The sequence below is a fragment of the Halichoeres trimaculatus genome, unplaced genomic scaffold (genome assembly GCF_033239565.1).
Source record: "Halichoeres trimaculatus isolate MK-OKI-2021-1 unplaced genomic scaffold, fHalTri1.1 fHalTri1_scaffold_5, whole genome shotgun sequence".
NCBI lineage: Eukaryota > Metazoa > Chordata > Actinopteri > Labriformes > Labridae > Halichoeres > Halichoeres trimaculatus.
The window spans coordinates 18,208,251-18,226,294 of NW_027437183.1; the positions used below are offsets into that span (position 1 = coordinate 18,208,251).

The following is an 18,044-nucleotide window of genomic DNA, read 5'->3' on the forward strand; positions in this document are numbered from 1 at the left end:
CAAAACCATAAGAAGTGATGGTTAAAAACTGCAAGACCTGAGTGTTAAAGCAGCCATACTTAAGGTCAACGAGCTCTGCTTGTTTTAAATCTCAGAGTTTTGTGTTCAGCAGCTCAGTGCACCATGATGTTCAAAACTTGTGCAGTCAGGAGTTCAAGTTTGCGTGTGTTTGCTTGTGTGAAGACGTCTCATTCTGCTCCTTCCAGCTGTTCAAAGAGTTATCGTTCGTCGACCACTTTCAGCAGTTTTATTTGGTAGAGTGAGAGAAGTGGCATTTAAAGACTGTGGTCTGTGGGGAGGTTTTATATGCAGAGGTCACAGACAAGACAGACCCTTCCCTGCTGCATGCAAACAACAGAAAAAGAAGAGGAAGAGGAGTGTGTGACTTCATCCAGTCATGTCTTAGTGTGCAGCTCTTGAGTCATGTTTTCACTGGTTTCCTTGGTGAAACACATGAACAGAGATGAAGAGAAAAGGGGGGGTGGGGTGCACATCACTGGAGAAGATGCCGACAGAGGTCACTGACAGGGAGAATGACGCCAGGGAAATGTTTGCAAAACGGCTTTTATTTGGGTGAAGCGGGGTCATGAGGGAGGAGCTGGGTCTCATCGTGCTTCTGTGTTATTGTGTCTCTCTTAATAAAAAGTGTTGGGTGTGAGCAGCCGCATGCTTTATTAGACATCTGCTGCTTTCAAGTGGAGGAAACGTTTAAAGGCTGGCGGGTGGATTTGCAGCGCAGCCTCTCCAGACCACATACTCTATCAAATCAGCACCACAGATGTGCCTACTACTAATTTTAGCCACTTTACATCCACCGCAGCATTGTTTGCTTTCATTGCACTGAGAAAACTGTTTCCATTTTGCCATGAGCTCATGTTTTTTGCTTTGTTTCAGGCAGTTACTCCATTTTTAAACCCATATGATTCCTATTCTCTTGTGTCAGCGTAAACAGCAGATTCTGTTTCTGTGTTGTGGATCCGTCTTTGAACACAATCTGCCTCTCCTGCTGTTGTGAGCATTCAGGGCCTGTGTTTAACCCAATCAGATGACTTAAAAGAGTTATTCAGGTTTGTGTTAAGAGTGAACACCACCACACCAAAAAACAAGTGGTTAGCAAACAGAGGTGGATCTATGCTTCTCAGTAATTACAGGAAGAAGCTGGTGAGTGATTCCGAAACAAAGCTCAATTTTTCCCGTAATTAGTATCTACAAGTGCCCTGCAGGTTTTCTTGACAGTCTGGACAAAACCTCTGTGGGGTAAATAGCTGTGGGTCTCATGATGGAACCCTCTGGAAAGCAGGAAGCCTGACAGGAGGGAGGTTATGGAAGGTGAGAGCTGCATCCTGTGCAGAGAGGTCTCACCCTGCAGCTGTCTGTGCCCAGCAAGGCCAGTCTCCCATCCCAGAATGCCAGTGGGAGCACATGTCTTCAGGCCAGACAAACACCTCTGTCAGCAGACCGCAGTCGCCCCACCAGTCAGACCATTCAGCCCCGATGCTGCTCTGTAATTACACACCACCGCCTGCTGAGGAGGGGGATATGCAGACCCCACCGCTGCCATCAGCATCACTGCAGACATGTGCTGGAAAAACAGAGAGAGTGAGAGACACGGGGAGAGTGAGTGTGTGAGTGAGAGGAAAGGTGAGCTACAGACAGCCCTGTCTGGCACAGAGAGGCAGGGGGAGCGGCAGGAGACCCTCCTCCTTCCTGGGAAAGATTACAGGCTGTGTGTGTGAGCACATCTGGAGAGGCTGGAGGAGCTGAAGGACTGATGTGAGAATCTGCAGAGCTAAAATGAGGAAGATTAGTAAAACAACAGGGTTGGTCACACAGAACAGACCGCTGCAGCTTTCATTCACTTTGGGTAGATGTGTACAAAATGCCTTGAGACCTGTCAACATTAAAAAACGTAAATTTTCAATGCAATTTCTTTCCAGCAAAAGAAAAAAAGGCATTTTTTAGACACAAATTGGAGGTTAGCTCTGAAACTTTCATACACATTATTGCAGTATTTGAGTTCTAATAAGTGGAAAAGAGATGTCCCAGACTCTGTGAGTAGTGCTGCAGAGATATGCCGATCTGATTCATGCAGTTTGGTTTTCGCCAATGTAAAAGTCAGCAAGAAAAGACTAAAAATTTTTACTTTACTACTACTAAAAATACTAAAAATGTTGTACTGTAGCTGGACTTGCTCTTTTTTTTGTTTGATGACAAAGCTTTGGATCATAAGATATTCATTGATGTGAAAGCAAAACATAATAAGTGAACTAGTTTGACATAGAAACTCATGTTATGCTTAAATCTAAAAACTTAAAAGTCGTACACATTATTATTTTCAGGATAATTTATTGAAAACGCTGATAAAATATTTCACAGATAGGAAAACCCATCACATTACTCTGTATGTAGTGACTAGTATCATTAATTATTTTCTGCCTTTGTTGTGACTGATGGAGGTCTTGCTCTCTGGAGGGTGTGTTTAAGCTTGAGGGACGACTGTTTGCTGCCCCACTCTGCCTTGCCCTAAGTGTCGGTGCTGATTGATGAGGTGCAATGTGTGTGTGACCCCGCACGCTCTCACCTCAGGGTCCTGGAGGCCTCAGCATGGTTTCATTTGCAGCAGTTCTTTGCAGCACCTCACATGGGCTCATAAAGCACAGCAGATGTAGACCTGCAGCCTGCGTACACTTGTTTTCAACTTAAACACTGTGTTGAGGTGAGGATTCAGTCTCACACAGCTCACCTCTGAGTCCTCTGAGATCAATTATCTGGCCGGTTGTTCTTGCAGGACTGCACTCCTCACCTGTGATTGGAGCTGAACCTGTCCAGTGTGTGGGCTGCTTCTTTCTCAAGCTTAGGGGGAAATTCAAGGGAAGGAAATGATGAAGTGTGTCCGTTAAAGCAATCACCTAATAAAAGAAGCCTGCTACATGGGGAAACAGTGGTTAATGTTGGGGTTCATGTGCAGGTCTGCCACAACCAGAGCTCCGAAACCAAATGACTGAAAGACATCCACTGGTTGGAAGGGTGAAGATGCTGATTTGGACAGATTTGATACACTTTAATTCAGACTAAGATCGTTCAGATGATTTTATTAAAACTAAACTTCAGCTCTAAGAGATGTGATAGGAAGTCACTTTACGTTTGTGATGTGTATGGGCTCATACGAGCACACAAACTGTATAGACTGGCTTTACTTCTTCAGTAGGGATGGGTACCTTTCACATTTAAAACAATACGGTACTGATTTCCGGTACCTGGCAATCAGTACCAGTACTCAATGGTACCAATTTTTTGGTACTTTTTTTGTGTTTGTGTGGTGAAAAATGTCAATTTATTTGATAATAAAATGTAACCTTTTTCAATTTGAAATATTCATTCTTCAGTATATTACCTTATAATGCTGTGGTTATGTCCAGTATGAAAAATCACCTTCTCTTCCACTCCCTCACAGTCACAAGAAAGCATTTAGGTACCAAACCATGGTACCTTTTGATTTTTTGTAAATTGGTACTCAGTACTTTTAACAGAATTCAGTCGATACCTACAAAAGTACCTAATTCGGTACCCATCCCAATTCTTCAGGGTAACTGTTACTGTTGCAAAAAAAGGTGAACATCCACAGATGAGGATGATTGATGCTTGATGAAATAACGTATTACACATCAGATGATAAAAGAAAAAGATAAATCCTCAGTTACTTGACTGGGTATAAAAATAGAGAGAAGAAAGTGCACACTCAGCAAACATATGGACTGAGCCGACACCATGTTCAGCTTGGTGTATCTTAAAGAGAGCACTGTTCTCCTTGAGCAGACTGGACGTGTGTGTGTGTTTATCTTCAGTCTGTTGGAGGCGAAGCGTAGACAGAGACAAACACCTCCCAGAGTTTTCTGTCAGCAGCCGGTCACTAATGATGCTGCTGCGCTGAGCTCAGCTAATTGACCAGACAGAGATGGATCAGGACCTTACAGTCTGCTGTGTCTGCTCACAGTGCTAGCTCTGTGTGTGTGTGTGTTTTTGTGTGTATGTGTTGTGATGTTTGCATTCAGAGCTGCTGTCTCCAACTTCAACTCCAAACTTTGAGATAACACAGACTGGAGGAAAAAGGCAAAGACAAGTTTTTAAAACAATCCACCCAAACTTTGTGAGAGAACAAAAGTCTTTCATGTTTCTAGTTACTCAAAGCCTGTCTTCCTGCAAAAGCAGAGAACAAATAAACCTGAGGGGAAGTGATGAGGTGGGTGCAGCTGAGTGTGAGATGTGTGTCTGAGGGGTCTGGTTGGCAGGGCTAACTGGGTCCTTAGCATGAGGACTGTGGTTTATTTTCACTGGCAGGATATCAGTGAAGGAATGACCTTGGCCCATTAATAACATGACCAGCGTGCACTTTCTCACACGCTCACATGCACCCACACACGCACACAGACAGACCCTAAGCAATAGCACGCACCTTAGTGTGTCAATAAGGAGGTACAGCTGCAGTCGAGGCTCTCTTTGCTCTCTCTCTGGTGGTCCCAGCAGAGCTCCAGGTTGGATCTCTGAGGCCAATAACAATAAGTTTGAACAAAGCTGTTTAATGATGAAATAATGACATAACAGTAACAGAGGGTTGCTAATGTGTTGTTGCCTTTGAGTCTCAAATGCAGTCAGTTTGGATTGAGGGCTTTCCCCTCTGGCCTTGTTCATACTTGGCACGAGTGTGTGTGTGTGTGTGTGTGTGTGTGTGTGTGTGTGTGTGTGTGTGTGTGTGTGTGTGTGTGTGTGTGTGTGTGTGTGTGTGTGTGTTGTGATGTTGGCCCACAAACACACTCTTTGTCAGAGGAAAGCAGCATTCTCTCTCTTCCCATCTGTGTGAGCTCATGTTTCTCACGTTGTCTTTTTTGTTTTTATAAATTCTCTGTCAAAAGAAGAATCTAATGTGAACGAGGAAAGTGAACATGATCACCAGTGAACTTACAGTCTGTGTTTTTTAAAGGATTGTGATAAGAGTTAATAGATAGTTGGATGAAACTTTCTGTTCATTGTTTTCTTTTAATATGACAGGCTGGTGATCAGTTCCCTCACCTTTGTGTTCTCTCTCAGTCAAGCACTGATGTGCAGCTGAGGAAAAACAGGCTTATGGGAGTACATGTGTGGCTTGGCAGACCATTTGCTCCGATTTCAGCAAACAGTTTCATTGGTCTGTCAAACTTCAGCCTCCAGCTACATGCTTCAAAAGACGGTACCCTGTCAGAGCTCCTCTTGACTTTTGGATGGCTTCAGCGCTCTACATAAACTTGACTTTAAATCAGTTTTATCTGCAGTAGGTGTTCTGCAAAAGGTTTTTCTGTCTCTGGTCACTGCCCAAGTCCTGAGGCTGCATGAACGTATCTTTATCGCAATATAGAGTGCACATTATCATGCACTCGAGCATTAACAGTCTAATAAGCCATGGCTCATAATCCGCTGAATACACAGACCTAATTATGGAAGAGGAGAAGATAACGCTCTGGATGTGACCTCCTCTCATCTCCTGCTCAGTTTCAAAGAGCTTATTACACCAGCAGGGGCAAAGATTATCCAAGGAGTGTTTGTAAACAACTGGCTGTAATGTGTGTGCGTGTGTGTTTGTGTGTGTGTGCATGTGTATGTGAGTCAGAGGTGGGGCAAGAGACAGAGTGCTGATGTCAGGTCGGCCTCTGGTCAGCTGTTCTCCCTCTGTGGGTTTTTCCTCTAATGAAGAGCTCTGACTCTGTCACTGATTAGGGCTCAGTGCAGCGTGGGGTCAAAGGTCAAATTCATTCACACATTTCTTTAACCCCCCCTGCTGCGGCAATTAGCACACTGAGAACAAAGAGGGGATACAATAGGCCCTGTCTATTGGGGGCCATTAATTAACTGTGATGATGTTATTGTTGGCCAAAGGAGCGATGGATCATAGCGGAGGCATCCAAGTCTTCCTCTATCTGTACAAACACACACATACTAACGCTGCAGCCTTGTAGTGAACACACACACACAAACACACACACACACAGGATTTGCAGGAGGAAAGGGGGGTTTGCTGCAGACTGACAGAGAAAGAGTGTGTAAGGGTGTGTGGGAGACAGTTGTCCTTGAGCCAGAGCTGGCTCAGTGCTACGCACAATAGCTCGAGTGTGGGTGAGGGGATCCTGGGGCTTAAACTTTCTTTTCTCTTGAGGGAGAAGAAGAGGTGCCATTTGGGGCGGGCGATAGATTTCCTATCCAGAGCAATCCTTTGTGATTAAATACAGCTATTTGCTCCAGAGAAAACACTCTGCCGTCTATACATGTGCAACACACACATTTGTCTTTGTCTCTGATGGATGACGAGTAAAGTAAAGTGTGTTCTCCTCATGTCTGGTTGTAGTGCATTGTAGAGCACAAGCAATTCCAAAAAAGCATTGGGATTTTGTGTGAAATATCAGTAAAAATGGAGCTTAGTGGTTTCAGTCTTCCTTTGTACTCCTCTGAGGAAGACCATGAACCTGAAACAGTGAGATCATGGGTGCAGAGGTTGAGAGGGTGAATCATCTGTGCAGTCTCACTTTACTCTAAATCATGTGTTCTGTAAACTCTTCATCCTCCTCTTTGCCCTTTATGTCCCCCCAGTCTCGTCTTAAGTTCCCTAATGTTTATTTTTCCTCATGACAATAAGCTCCTCCATTTCTCTGTCATGGATCTGCTGTGGTTAGAGACAGATCATGATTTCTAGTGTTGGAATAAATTTACACTGTTCAAGAAGTATAATTTCCTGCTCCAGTTCAATGCTGCAGGTGCCTGATCATGGCTGCTTTCTAGTGTAGCGCTTGGCGTTGTCTATGTTTACCGGCCACTGAATGGCAGAGTCGCGTTTCCTGGTGGCTAATGAGGTTTTGAACCCAGCCACTTGTTTGTATCAGGAGCACCTGGGCCGACCAGAGCCAGACCAAGCTGGACAAAGGAGTCAGTCTAGCTTTTCCACAAAGGTCTGCCCATTCAAAACATCCAGAACCCACAGACACAACCTCCCACACTTCATAAAATGAAGGCAAGACATAGAATGTGAGTCGAGACTACCCATTCTGTCTGCACAAGGAAACTATTGTTTGTCTTTACACGCCCTCTCTCCCAGGCTTTGAGTGTTTTTTTTTGTCTGTAAAGAAACAAGGCAAAAAGAGAGCAACTTGGCAAAGATGCACAGAACACACTGTTTGCCTCTTCAAATGTAACTGAGACAAAAGCAGCAACTATCTGCTGATTTCCATTTCTACCATTCTTCAACCTCTCAACATTGTGCCAGTTATCCCTGGCTGAGAGTCAGACACTCACCTGGAGGAGAGCAGGTATCTGGAGCATTGATATCTGCTCTCCTCATGACAGGATTTCACTCAGCATACACGCTGTTAAATGTCTGAATCACTGGAGTGATTGCCTTGATTATTTTGAGAACTCAAAGACCTTTTCTTGTCTCTGTCTTCAGGTCATCTCTCTGTTTATTTCCACAGTTACTGCACACATCACTGGGACCTTGTAATGTTAATTCAAACACAGTCGTATAAACAGATTTTTAAATCCCTTTCCAGCCTGAGAAGTTGTATTGATTAATTCCTGTCTTTGATTTTAAATCCTCATCCACATGGCCTCTAGCATAGGCTTAAGTTTTGCCAACAAATGTGTGAGGTTACCAAGTCGTAACTGGTTGAATAAATGATATGGTGATTAGCACTGTATGAAAAAAAGTTTTATTAAAGGCCGGTTAGGAGACCCTACCTTTGGCTTTCTTCCTAAAGTCTGATACACTACACACCCATTTACTGAAGCCACGTCCACACTGTTGTTTCCAAAATATATCCGCAGAAGGGAAAACTGCTTCTGGCAGAATCATTCAGTGTGGATGTAGTTCCTTTGATTTATTGGCTGAAATTAACATTTTCATTACCTGTTTATGTTAATAGCCAATTTCTGGAATAATCAATCATATTTTGACTGTTAAGTTTCAGAAAAAAAGTTATGTCTTCCAAAAACCTAGCGTGTCTTCCTCAGATGTCTTGTTTTGTCATTCAAGCAGTCTGAAACCCAGAGGTCAACTTTTATGAAGAGATGAAAAAAAAACAATCTCTATGTTTTAGAAACCAGAGAATCTTTTTTTTTTGTTTAAGATTATTTGATTATCAGCTGGCTCTTATTTTCCATTTTAGCATTTAACTACCAACACTTACTTTGCAAGAATTTGTAACTGTGACTGGAAATGTTCAAATCATGTTGAGTCTCAATGTTTGAAGATTTTGTTTCAGGGTCAGGTAATCACTCAAACCCTGATGTACTCTGTTTTTCATCTTCTACAGAGGGAGCGAACCAGCTTGTAGCTCAAGAGGCAGTAAGGAAACCGTCCACGCTGCGGCGTCCCCCTGCTCGCACAGGAGAGTCCATCTCTAGTAAGATCTAGGAATGAGTTACTACTTGTCTGTTTAGCGCCAAAGCAAAGATACAGTACAAGTTGAAGTTTCTAATTCCTGTCAGTAAAGAGTCTTTTTTGATTGTTTTCTAGATTGTCTCAACTGCAGTCGGATCACAGCTTTAAGCGATAGGCTGAACTCACTGGAGACCAAGGTATGCACCAGACTGTCTCAGCTGTAGTACCTAGATTACTGAGATTTATCAAATGCCATCAGTATAAGAGCAAATTGTCAACTCTCGTGTTATTTTTTCTGGTCCCAGGTCCAATTACTTTCCGCCCCGACCTCTGTGTCACATCGCCACCTTCAGGGAAAAGGAGGAGCCGTAGCAGAGGCCTCGTTACTGATGGGGGCTGTGCCCGCTCAGGGAGCTCCTGGTGAGCAGGGGCCTGCAGGTTGGTTCGTCCTCCTGTTGTAAATCATGAGAAAGTTTGAAGGTTAAATGTACTTGTGCTCTACGGTGAAGTGCAGGGGTTTGAATTTTTATAATTGAATCAGAATTCACTCACTACAGATTTTCTCAAAGAGCAGTGGCTCTTTTCCTGCTCTATACCTGCTCGACACTGCTCATACATATCCTATTTCCTCCACTACACACATGCACACACACACACACATTCGCACACACACTGTCTGTGCTGCTCATTTCCTTAAGCACAAGCTGGAGCTGAGTTGAATGTGCTGCTTAGTTGCTGTTTAATGCCAGCCCTCTCTGTGGCTGTTAGAAAAGTGGATATTTGAAAACCAGCAGAGGATACTATCCCCACTGATTTGTCAATGGAAGTTTAGGTAATAAAAACATTTTTCATCCAAAGGTTATCCTCACTCAGGTGACATCACTTAAGGCAAATTAATTCATTTTCCACAAACTTTCTTGACACCTTTAGACACATTGCTCTGTGTCAGGTGAAATGGTTCTTAAACAAAGAGAGCGTGTTAACCTCTCACTTTAACAGCTTTCTTGGCATACTGCGAGAGACATTTGAAACCATTCAGCCTGCCATTGTTCCTAATTGACCTTAAAAGAGGTCAAGATGAAATCATTCCTCATCCCTGAAGTAGAAGACAGTGTAAATATTTTGGTATTTAAATTTAAATCAGCCATAACAACATACACACAGTCTTTCTGCTCAATAACTTTGGTAGAATTTAGAGAGTTTCATCCTCTCTCTGTAGATTTTGTCACCGCATCTGCTCCAAGATGTTTGAGCCCAGTTTTTAAGCTTCAATCAGGCCACCTCTCTGTTTCCATTGCAGGTCCCCAGGGTGAGAAGGGGAAAGATGGGCTTCCTGGCAGAGATGGTAAGTTGTGATCACAGTGACCTTTCAGTCAATGAAAGTAAAACTATTGAAGATATAAACTATTCTCAGCTTCGTGATTTCTCATGTCTTGATTGTTTCCTTCTTTTAGGGAAGCCAGGGTCTCGAGGGCTGCCAGGTCCTAGTGGGCCTCGTGGGGATGCTGGGTGGAGGGGTCCAGCTGGAGGTCCTGGATTAAGGGGACCCCCAGGTCCTGCAGGTAAGAGAGGACTGAGAGACAAACTTCTTGATGCAAGTTACGCTAAGCTACACTAAGGAGATGTTGACAGTGTTAGTTAAAAGTTTGTGTGCAGGGAAATCGTATACTCACACCACTGTCTGTTAAAAAGCATCTGAATGGCTCTCTGTTGACCAAAGACCTTTAGAAATTTAGAGTGATCACCAACAAAAAACTGACTCTTGACATCCTGCTCCACATTATTTGTCTTTCTCTTTAACCACTGTCAGCCCACAGACCCTCCAGCTGTAAATGTTGGCACGTTCCAGTGGCCCCTGAGGCCTGCTGGTGGTAAATTGCTGGCATTTGGGTTTTTTTATAATCATACGTTTCTAAATACAGCTGCTCCAGTGGGCAGTGAAGGCATTTGTTTTTCAGACTACAAATAGACTCCCAACATGTGCTGCTCATGCTAGAACATACAGCACATCATCGAATCATTAATCTGCTCCCTGCTTTCTGGCTTCACTGTTATGTACAAATGATGAATGACCTGTTAGGAAAAAGTAAATCTATAGGTAGTTGTTAGTAAAATAATGATACAGTAAACGTTGGTATAAGTGTGTTGCAACATCTGCTCTGGCTAAAGGCTGTTAGTCCTCTGCTCAGGATCATGAAGGGAGTGCCTCTCCTCACAGGCGAGCATATGACCCCTGCTCAGTGCCTGCTGCTGGGTAACCATGAGATTTAGAGCAAAAGTTAAACTACAAACCCACTTTCCAAGAAGCGCCATGTGACTTCAATCTGCACCGAACATGAGCTATATATACACAAATCCCCGGTCCTTATGATTTCCATATGCCTGTGGTGTTATTGTTTTTTCTATCTCCATTACTTCATAAGTACCCAAAACCAGTGCTATGTCTCATATCCCAAGCTGTGTTTTCCTTATTGTGCCGTTTTTTTTTCATTTTACAGAGAGAGATAAACGTTGGACTGAAATGTGTCCAGTGTCATGGAAAATGTAGATAAATTCATTTTAGAGTCTGAGGTTGTGGGAAAGATGGGAGAAGAGTGAACTCATTGTGTTAGGAGAAGTGATACTGTGAAGTATGATAAGTCCTGATAGGTTAAAGTAGAGTTATTTTACAAGCTTTGACTTGGATTTTGACACACCATCCTCCAGAGTACCATAATTCTGCTGGCGAAATAAAAATTGTTTTCCCTTACATGTCACATAGATTTTAAAGAGCCACTTTGATTGACCATTTGAACCACTGTATTGCAGATTGTAGCCTACAGAGTCCCCGACTGCAGCCAAAACACAGGCGGTCATGCTGCAGTGTCGACCGAGGCACAGTGAAAATGGCTCACAGAGGTGTCACGCCTGCAATAACATTAGACTGCAAAGTAGTAATTAGTGGACTGTCATTGTAAGCTGCATCAGCACATTAACAGAGAGGTGGTGAGTGTGGGTCCATCAGAGGGCGAGGGGTGGTGTTTAGGGGGTAGAGTTACCTCAGGAGAGTCCAAACAATGAGGTCAGAAATGGTTGCTCCAAAATAAAAGGCAAAGGAAAAAAAAAACCCTTTCACTGTCTGTGCAGCTCTTGTGAATCAGGCTGTTTGTGTTACAAACACATGTGGAAAAGCTGCTGGAGTGTCTGCAGGGAGCATGTAATTCACTATGAGCCATTTACAGTAATACTTTATAGAGTTTAATGGTGTTTATTTGAGTGTTCCCATGCCCCTGCACTGGACCATTAAACACCCTCCTCCTGTTAATTACAAAAGAGCAAAGTCAACCGGTTCAGTTCTCCTTCTCTGTCCAGCTGCTGAGCCTAATCCACTCACACAGGCACACATACACATGTATAAAGACACACACACTGCTGCCAGGCACAGCTATGGGTCATCATTCAGCACTTTATCTAATCTGTTTCCTCTCTGTTCTTTGTCACAGTATATCCTCCTCTCATCACATAATTTATCACCACTTCTTTACCGTTGTGCTCTGCCTCTCCAGAAGAAATAGTTACAGTCATACTTTTTTATGAATCTCTCATATCTGTCATCACAAGTCTGTTTCTGTCTTTCCTACCCCCAGGTCCACGTGGTCCTCCAGGACTCCCAGGAGAGAGGGGTCTGCCAGGACCACCTGGCCCTCCAGGACCTGCCAGTGCCCACATCCCAGATCCAGACCACAGTAAGACCCTGATCTGGATTACAAACAGACTTCATAAAGTCCCGATGAAGCAAACTCTATATGGCATTTTTTTCCTCCGATTTGACTTTGGTTAGAAATAGGGATGGGTACCTTTCACATTTGAAACCATACGGTACCGATGCCCGGTACCTGGCAATTGATATCTGTACTCAATGGTACCAATTTTCGGTACTTTTTTGTGTTTATGTGGTAAAAAATATCAATTTGTTTAATGAAAAAGTATAGATTTTTTTCAATTTGACATATTTAATCTTCAATATATAACCTTGCAATGCTGTGTTTATGACCAGCATGGAAAATAACCTACTCTTCCGCTGCCTCACAGTCACAAGGATGCGTTCAGGTACCTATACATGGTACCTTTTGATTTAACATGAATCAATACCCGATACTTTTGACTGAATTCGGTCAGTACCTATAAAAGTATCTAATTCGGTACCCATTCCTAGTTAGAAATCATGTAAACATGGGTGAAATCACTAATCCTGAGTTCATCAAGAGATAAAATACAACAGACTGTTGTAACTGAGACATGAGATTATCTTAAAATGAGCTACAATTTTCAATCACATCTAAGCCACTGATGGACAAAAGCAAATGTTAGCACTGACAACTATGTCTTTGGTTGCTGTTCTTGGTGACAGCGTAGACAGATTGTGAAATCATAACAATTCCTCAAATATTCATTTTTTTAAAGACCACAGTTTTCTAAATCTTCTAAGTTATCCTCTTCAGCACCAATAACAACTGACTCACACAATGTCACAATGTCACAGCTTTTGCTCTTTGCACCGACAGAACCTTCTCTGAGGCACGTACACCGATTCATCAAATCCTCTGTTATCAGGAAGCGTGATGCAGGTTTCACACACACTTCAAGCTGCTGATATTCATGTGTGTTCAGCAGGCATGTTCTCTCCTGCTGCATGAGAGCTCCCACGGGTTTTAACGGTATTGAGGGACAAAAGAAACAAAGAGAATGAAAAACAGACAGGATGGTGGTAATCCCTTAACTGCTACTTGCTCCTCATTGTCTACCAGCCAAGTAGAACAGAATCAAAGAGTATTAAACTTGAGTCTGAGACAGTCTGAGGTCGAGGCAGACTTCACATGCTGTGATGAGAACCTGTCCATCACTGATGTCACTCAACAACTTCCAGATGTAGGCTGCCGAGCCCAGGGGGGGGTTTGAGAGAAAGACAGGGGCCCTGTGCGGCTGCTTCAAGGTCAACACGTCCAGGGATTTAATGTGTGGACTAAGTGGTAAAACAAAGTATGTAGCACACAAATTTATAATCTCTGGGTCTCTGTGAGAAGAGCATTTCAGTGTGCTGAGGTTAGTATGATGATTTCAGAGACTGTGAGCCATTTCTTGCACATCAAAGTAACAGTAGGGGATGTGAAGGGGGAGGGAGTCCTGCGCTGAGCTTCCTTTTTAAAACACCGGCTTATTTGGATTTTACGTCTGCTTCAGGAGGTTGGAATCCCCTTCTGCGGGACTGGAGGGGAGGGCTATTGCAAGGAAATCTGATTTCAGTGTTTGTGGGAGCTCCAGTACACTTTTATTTGTCTTGTTCAGCCACAGATCCCAGAGCATTAAGTGTGAAATGAAGCAAATGTTTAGTAACAGGGAAATAGAAAAAGCAGCTCTCTTTCGATGTCAAATTTAGTCCTGATCTTTCTGCAAGTGCAACTTTTATACAGAGGGGGGACGAGTCTGCCCTCCTCCTCCTTCTTTCCTCTGTATCTCCTGATGTCTCATGCTGCTATTGGATCCGTGTTTCCTGTCAGCATTGAGTGACCTAGTGACCGCACATTTCCTCGATCACTCACACGCTCACCACCCTCTTCCTCTTGACCCTCTTTGCTCCAGTTGTAGATGTTACACATCTGATGTGGAAACTTTTTTTGTTTTTTACTGTATTGCATAATTTCTTGTTATGATTGTGAAATATTTGCCTCCAACTGAGATTAACACTTTTTGCTGCAGTTTTTTTTTAAACTGTTGAAATGTTTAAGTTAGTTGGGGTGTTTGTTGGAAAACACTGCCCCCTGGTGGTTACTCTTGTGTAATAAAAAGGGTTTTTATTTTTTGACTGAAACTTCTCAGGCAGCTTTAACGTGTTGTGATTATTTTGTGCACAGCCTTCAAGTCATGGTGCTAAAGATTTAAACCACAACCAAAACAAAATAAGTTCTCAACAAGTTCACACTCCTAAAATCACAACTCCAAATGTGGGATTGATACATTATTGTAGGGCTCTTTAGATCTGCTTTTAAAAGAATATGTCTTTACAGGTTTCTTACGGTAAATTTTCATCATTTCCAATGCAAACAATAACCATTGACATAAATGTAATCATAACCATATATATATATATATATATATATATATATATATATATATATATATATATATATATATATATATATATATATATATATATATATATATATATATATATATATATATATATATATATATATATATATATATATATAACACGTACAGCGGTAGGTTAAACCTGCATATACAAAGTGAACAAAAACACATGATCAGGTTTTGAAGATGCTCTTTGGATTTGTTGGCAGTCACTTAAAAACATTTATTGCAGGCCACAACAAGAACCAGGTCTGAGTGCTACCGACTCCCTTAAAGGCAAAAAGACAGCAACAGAATAATGAAGTTGCTGAAATACCTCTTAAGGATAAACAGTATGAAAAAACTGTCTTAGTACTTTTGCTTTTAAGTCTCTTTCCTGTTTGTAAATACGACCCTTAGCCAGGAAAGTAGCTCCCATTAAATACACTCGTTTGTCTCATTCATCTGCAGATCGTGGAAAAGACCCGTTCTTTACCAACACTTTCCATGACTCACGAGGGTCGCCTGTTCCAGGACCTCAGGGTCCTCCTGGGCCGATCGGTGAGTCTCTGTCTATGTCGTGTTAATGACTTTGCTGCACAGAGTGTGTTTGTGTTGATTTAGTTTGTAGAAAAAAATATATATTTTCCAAAAAATAGAGAAGAAAACAGCTGATTGTGTGGTACTTCATGCATAAGTGTCCTAATTTTAATACAGAATTTAGACATGTTTAGGAATCAGGTATAAATAGATGACTCATATCTGTCTCATTTTGCCTGTAATGGGGATTTTGGTTCAGTTTTGTTGATTTTAATAGAGAAATCCTTTAATACTAATTGTGCTAACCATGAAACAACCTCACATTTGAATCTGCATTCTGAAAACTGTTCATGTTTAGTCATAAACCCTTACAGGTGCTGTACATCTGTAAGGGAGAAACCAGTGCCCTCAAACTTTAAAAAGCCTATAAACATTCCTGGTGCCAATGTGATTATTTTAATCCTCTGCACAGGTCCCCCAGGTCCCAGAGGCCCAGTGGGACCTCCTGGCCCAACAGGACAGAATGTAAGGCTGTTCAAAACAGCAATGCAGGACTTCATTTAGAATTAATTATAGACAGTAAACATTTTTTCATTCTCATTTGATATTTCTTCACACTACAGGGAAAACTTGGGGCTCCTGGAGCACAGGGTCCTGTGGGGCCAAAGGGAGAACGTGGGGAGAGAGTGAGTACAGCCACAGCCTCATAATATTCAATTTGTTCTCCACACCCAAAGAAAACTGTGTGACCCTGACGTTCGTTTGGTTTTCAGGGTCCTTTGGGTTACCCAGGAGAGAGAGGCTTTAAAGGCGAGCCGGTAAGCCACCTCCGCCCTGCTGTCTCCAGGATTATGACCTGAGTACATGAGCGCTTTCAGGGAACATCAACACATGTCATTGCTAGTTATTTCACTGTAAACTACACTACCCAGCAGCGCCACAAACCACACAGAGTCACAGAGAATGCGCTCTATCTGTTGGAGTAAACTGCTGCTCTGCTTTCATCAATGTTTACACTTTTCTTCGTTGTTGATACTTCTTTACAGGGAGCGCCAGGTCCAAAGGGAGAGCCAGGAGAGAAGGGCTTGCCGGTAAGAGAGTAGATAACGCCAGTAGATCACGATTCAGGGCATGGACTGTACAGTATTGTTTAAAAGGCTAAGATTCCTTTTTTGGGCATTTGGTATTTCCCTTGTGTCTGTCTAACCCTTATTTTTCTTGCTTCCTTCACATTTTACAAGAGCAATCTAAATGTAAGATATTTAAATTCATGTCTCGTGTTCACTTTGCAATGCAGTCAGTCTACATAGAAACTTAAATGTAGTCAAACCATGACCCATGTCTCTGGTAATGCAATCTTTCTCTCCATATTTGTAGATGTACCTCTTTTTTTCTCAACTTCATACATTCCTTCCTGTTGATAGTCAGAAAATGTCTGTTTTACTGTTGGTGTATATACAATTTTAGTGTTTTATCTGTCTGTTGTGTATTATGTGTTAAATCTTTAATGTTTTTTGTTGTTGTTGGTCTTTGGGGTGTGCTCTGGACTGCTGTCCCCTGTCACGACACTGTCCTCTTGACCCTAAAGCTGTCAGACTCCCTCTGCAAGCTACTGTCCCCATGGCTACCTTTCACAGTCACTTTTCAGCATCCCACTTTGGCATATACATCATGAGAATGAACAAAATCTATCGGCTAGCATAATCCATCAGCACTGCCTTGAAGATCATTTCAAACACCTTTCAAGAGAAATTCATAATTACCTCCTGATCAAACTGCCTTAAATTCAATCACTTTGGCGGTGTGGTAATGTATATGCCAAATCACTCCATATGTTTCAGTGGTGGGTCGTGTTGGGTTAAGACGTGTTGTGCTCTGATGTGAGTGGAGTGGATACAGCTTTCCCCCTCTATCCCACAACCTTGCATGATTTCATCTTAAAATACTGCACCACAAAACCTTTCTTCTCTGAATGTGAAAACCAATTACTGAAGTTTCTAAGAAGTAACATAACACAATGTTGATGTGACAGAAAGAAGGCAAAATAGCTCCTTCATTAGCGGATTCATTTTCTGCTAACAAAATCCAGAGCTCTTAGTCATGCTTGCTGTTCCTTGCATAAGCTTTTTAGAATGACTGTTAGCTTGCAGATTTTTTTTGCAGATATGCTCCCTGTGTTCTTCTTTTAAGTTTAGATTCTTAGTCCATCAAAATTTGCTAATTAAAAACCAGAGACTTTGATTCTCTAAGATATGGACTTGCTGATGATGCTAAATAAAAAAAGTCTTGATAAAATCGCAATCCATGCTCTGGAAATAAGTGTCCCTTAAGTTTTCAAGGTAGTCCTGCCAGCAGTCTTCAATCAGTTGTTGAGATGTTAGCCATCTCTTGCAAAGTGGTTGCAGCTTGCATGACTAAATACAAAATGAACATCCCTTTACGAATGAGTGTAACACTGCCTTTATTCGTTGTCATTAAGTGCATATGTCCTTTGTTTGTCTAACAAAAGTAGCACCAAAGCTCCTGCTGTTCCCTGCATGTTTTCTTATGTGATGGTCTGCATTCCCCTATCTTTAACTACTTTGGTTATTTTGTGGAATAGTTTAGGAGCTTTATCTGTCAAAAAAAGACATTTTAGACTAAGTCTGTACTCGTAGTTGCCTTTTATTGTTAACATTTATGATCACAGCGTTAATAGTCAAAGCTGTGGTGCTAAAAAAATACACGCCTGGCTTTACTGCAACCCAACAACAGGAATGCAGATAGCATGATGGACTTAATGAATTAGTGGACATTGAGGCCTGTCAGTAATATGCATGCTGATGCTGCCCAGCCCAGCATGGCAGAGAGACTCCATCTAGCAGCATGGTCAGAAAATGAGGGAGGAACAGAGACATACAGGGAGCAGATATGTCTGAGAGTGCTGGGCAGATTCATGGACTGTTTTTAACCTTCTAACTCCTGAACTGTGTTGAATGTAAAAAAAATGACTTGCATC

General features: G+C 42.2%; 1 protein-coding gene across 2 annotated transcripts in view; it reads left to right on the forward strand.

The window, feature by feature from the left end:
• The window catches only part of emid1 (EMI domain containing 1), a 61,222-nt gene that overhangs the window by 40,110 nt on the left and 3,068 nt on the right, over nt 1-18,044 (forward strand). The window contains exons 4-15 of one of the 2 annotated variants that reach the window (XM_074670314.1): nt 8,331-8,420; nt 8,534-8,595; nt 8,704-8,836; nt 9,699-9,743; nt 9,853-9,960; nt 12,025-12,123; nt 14,978-15,067; nt 15,519-15,571; nt 15,670-15,732; nt 15,820-15,864; nt 16,093-16,137; nt 16,288-16,299. In XM_074670314.1, the coding sequence (XP_074526415.1) occupies nt 8,331-8,420; nt 8,534-8,595; nt 8,704-8,836; nt 9,699-9,743; nt 9,853-9,960; nt 12,025-12,123; nt 14,978-15,067; nt 15,519-15,571; nt 15,670-15,732; nt 15,820-15,864; nt 16,093-16,137; nt 16,288-16,299 (845 nt within the window). The remainder of the gene's footprint in view (nt 1-8,330; nt 8,421-8,533; nt 8,596-8,703; nt 8,837-9,698; nt 9,744-9,852; nt 9,961-12,024; nt 12,124-14,977; nt 15,068-15,518; nt 15,572-15,669; nt 15,733-15,819; nt 15,865-16,092; nt 16,138-16,287; nt 16,300-18,044) is intronic. The other variant, XM_074670315.1, reaches the window with a different exon arrangement.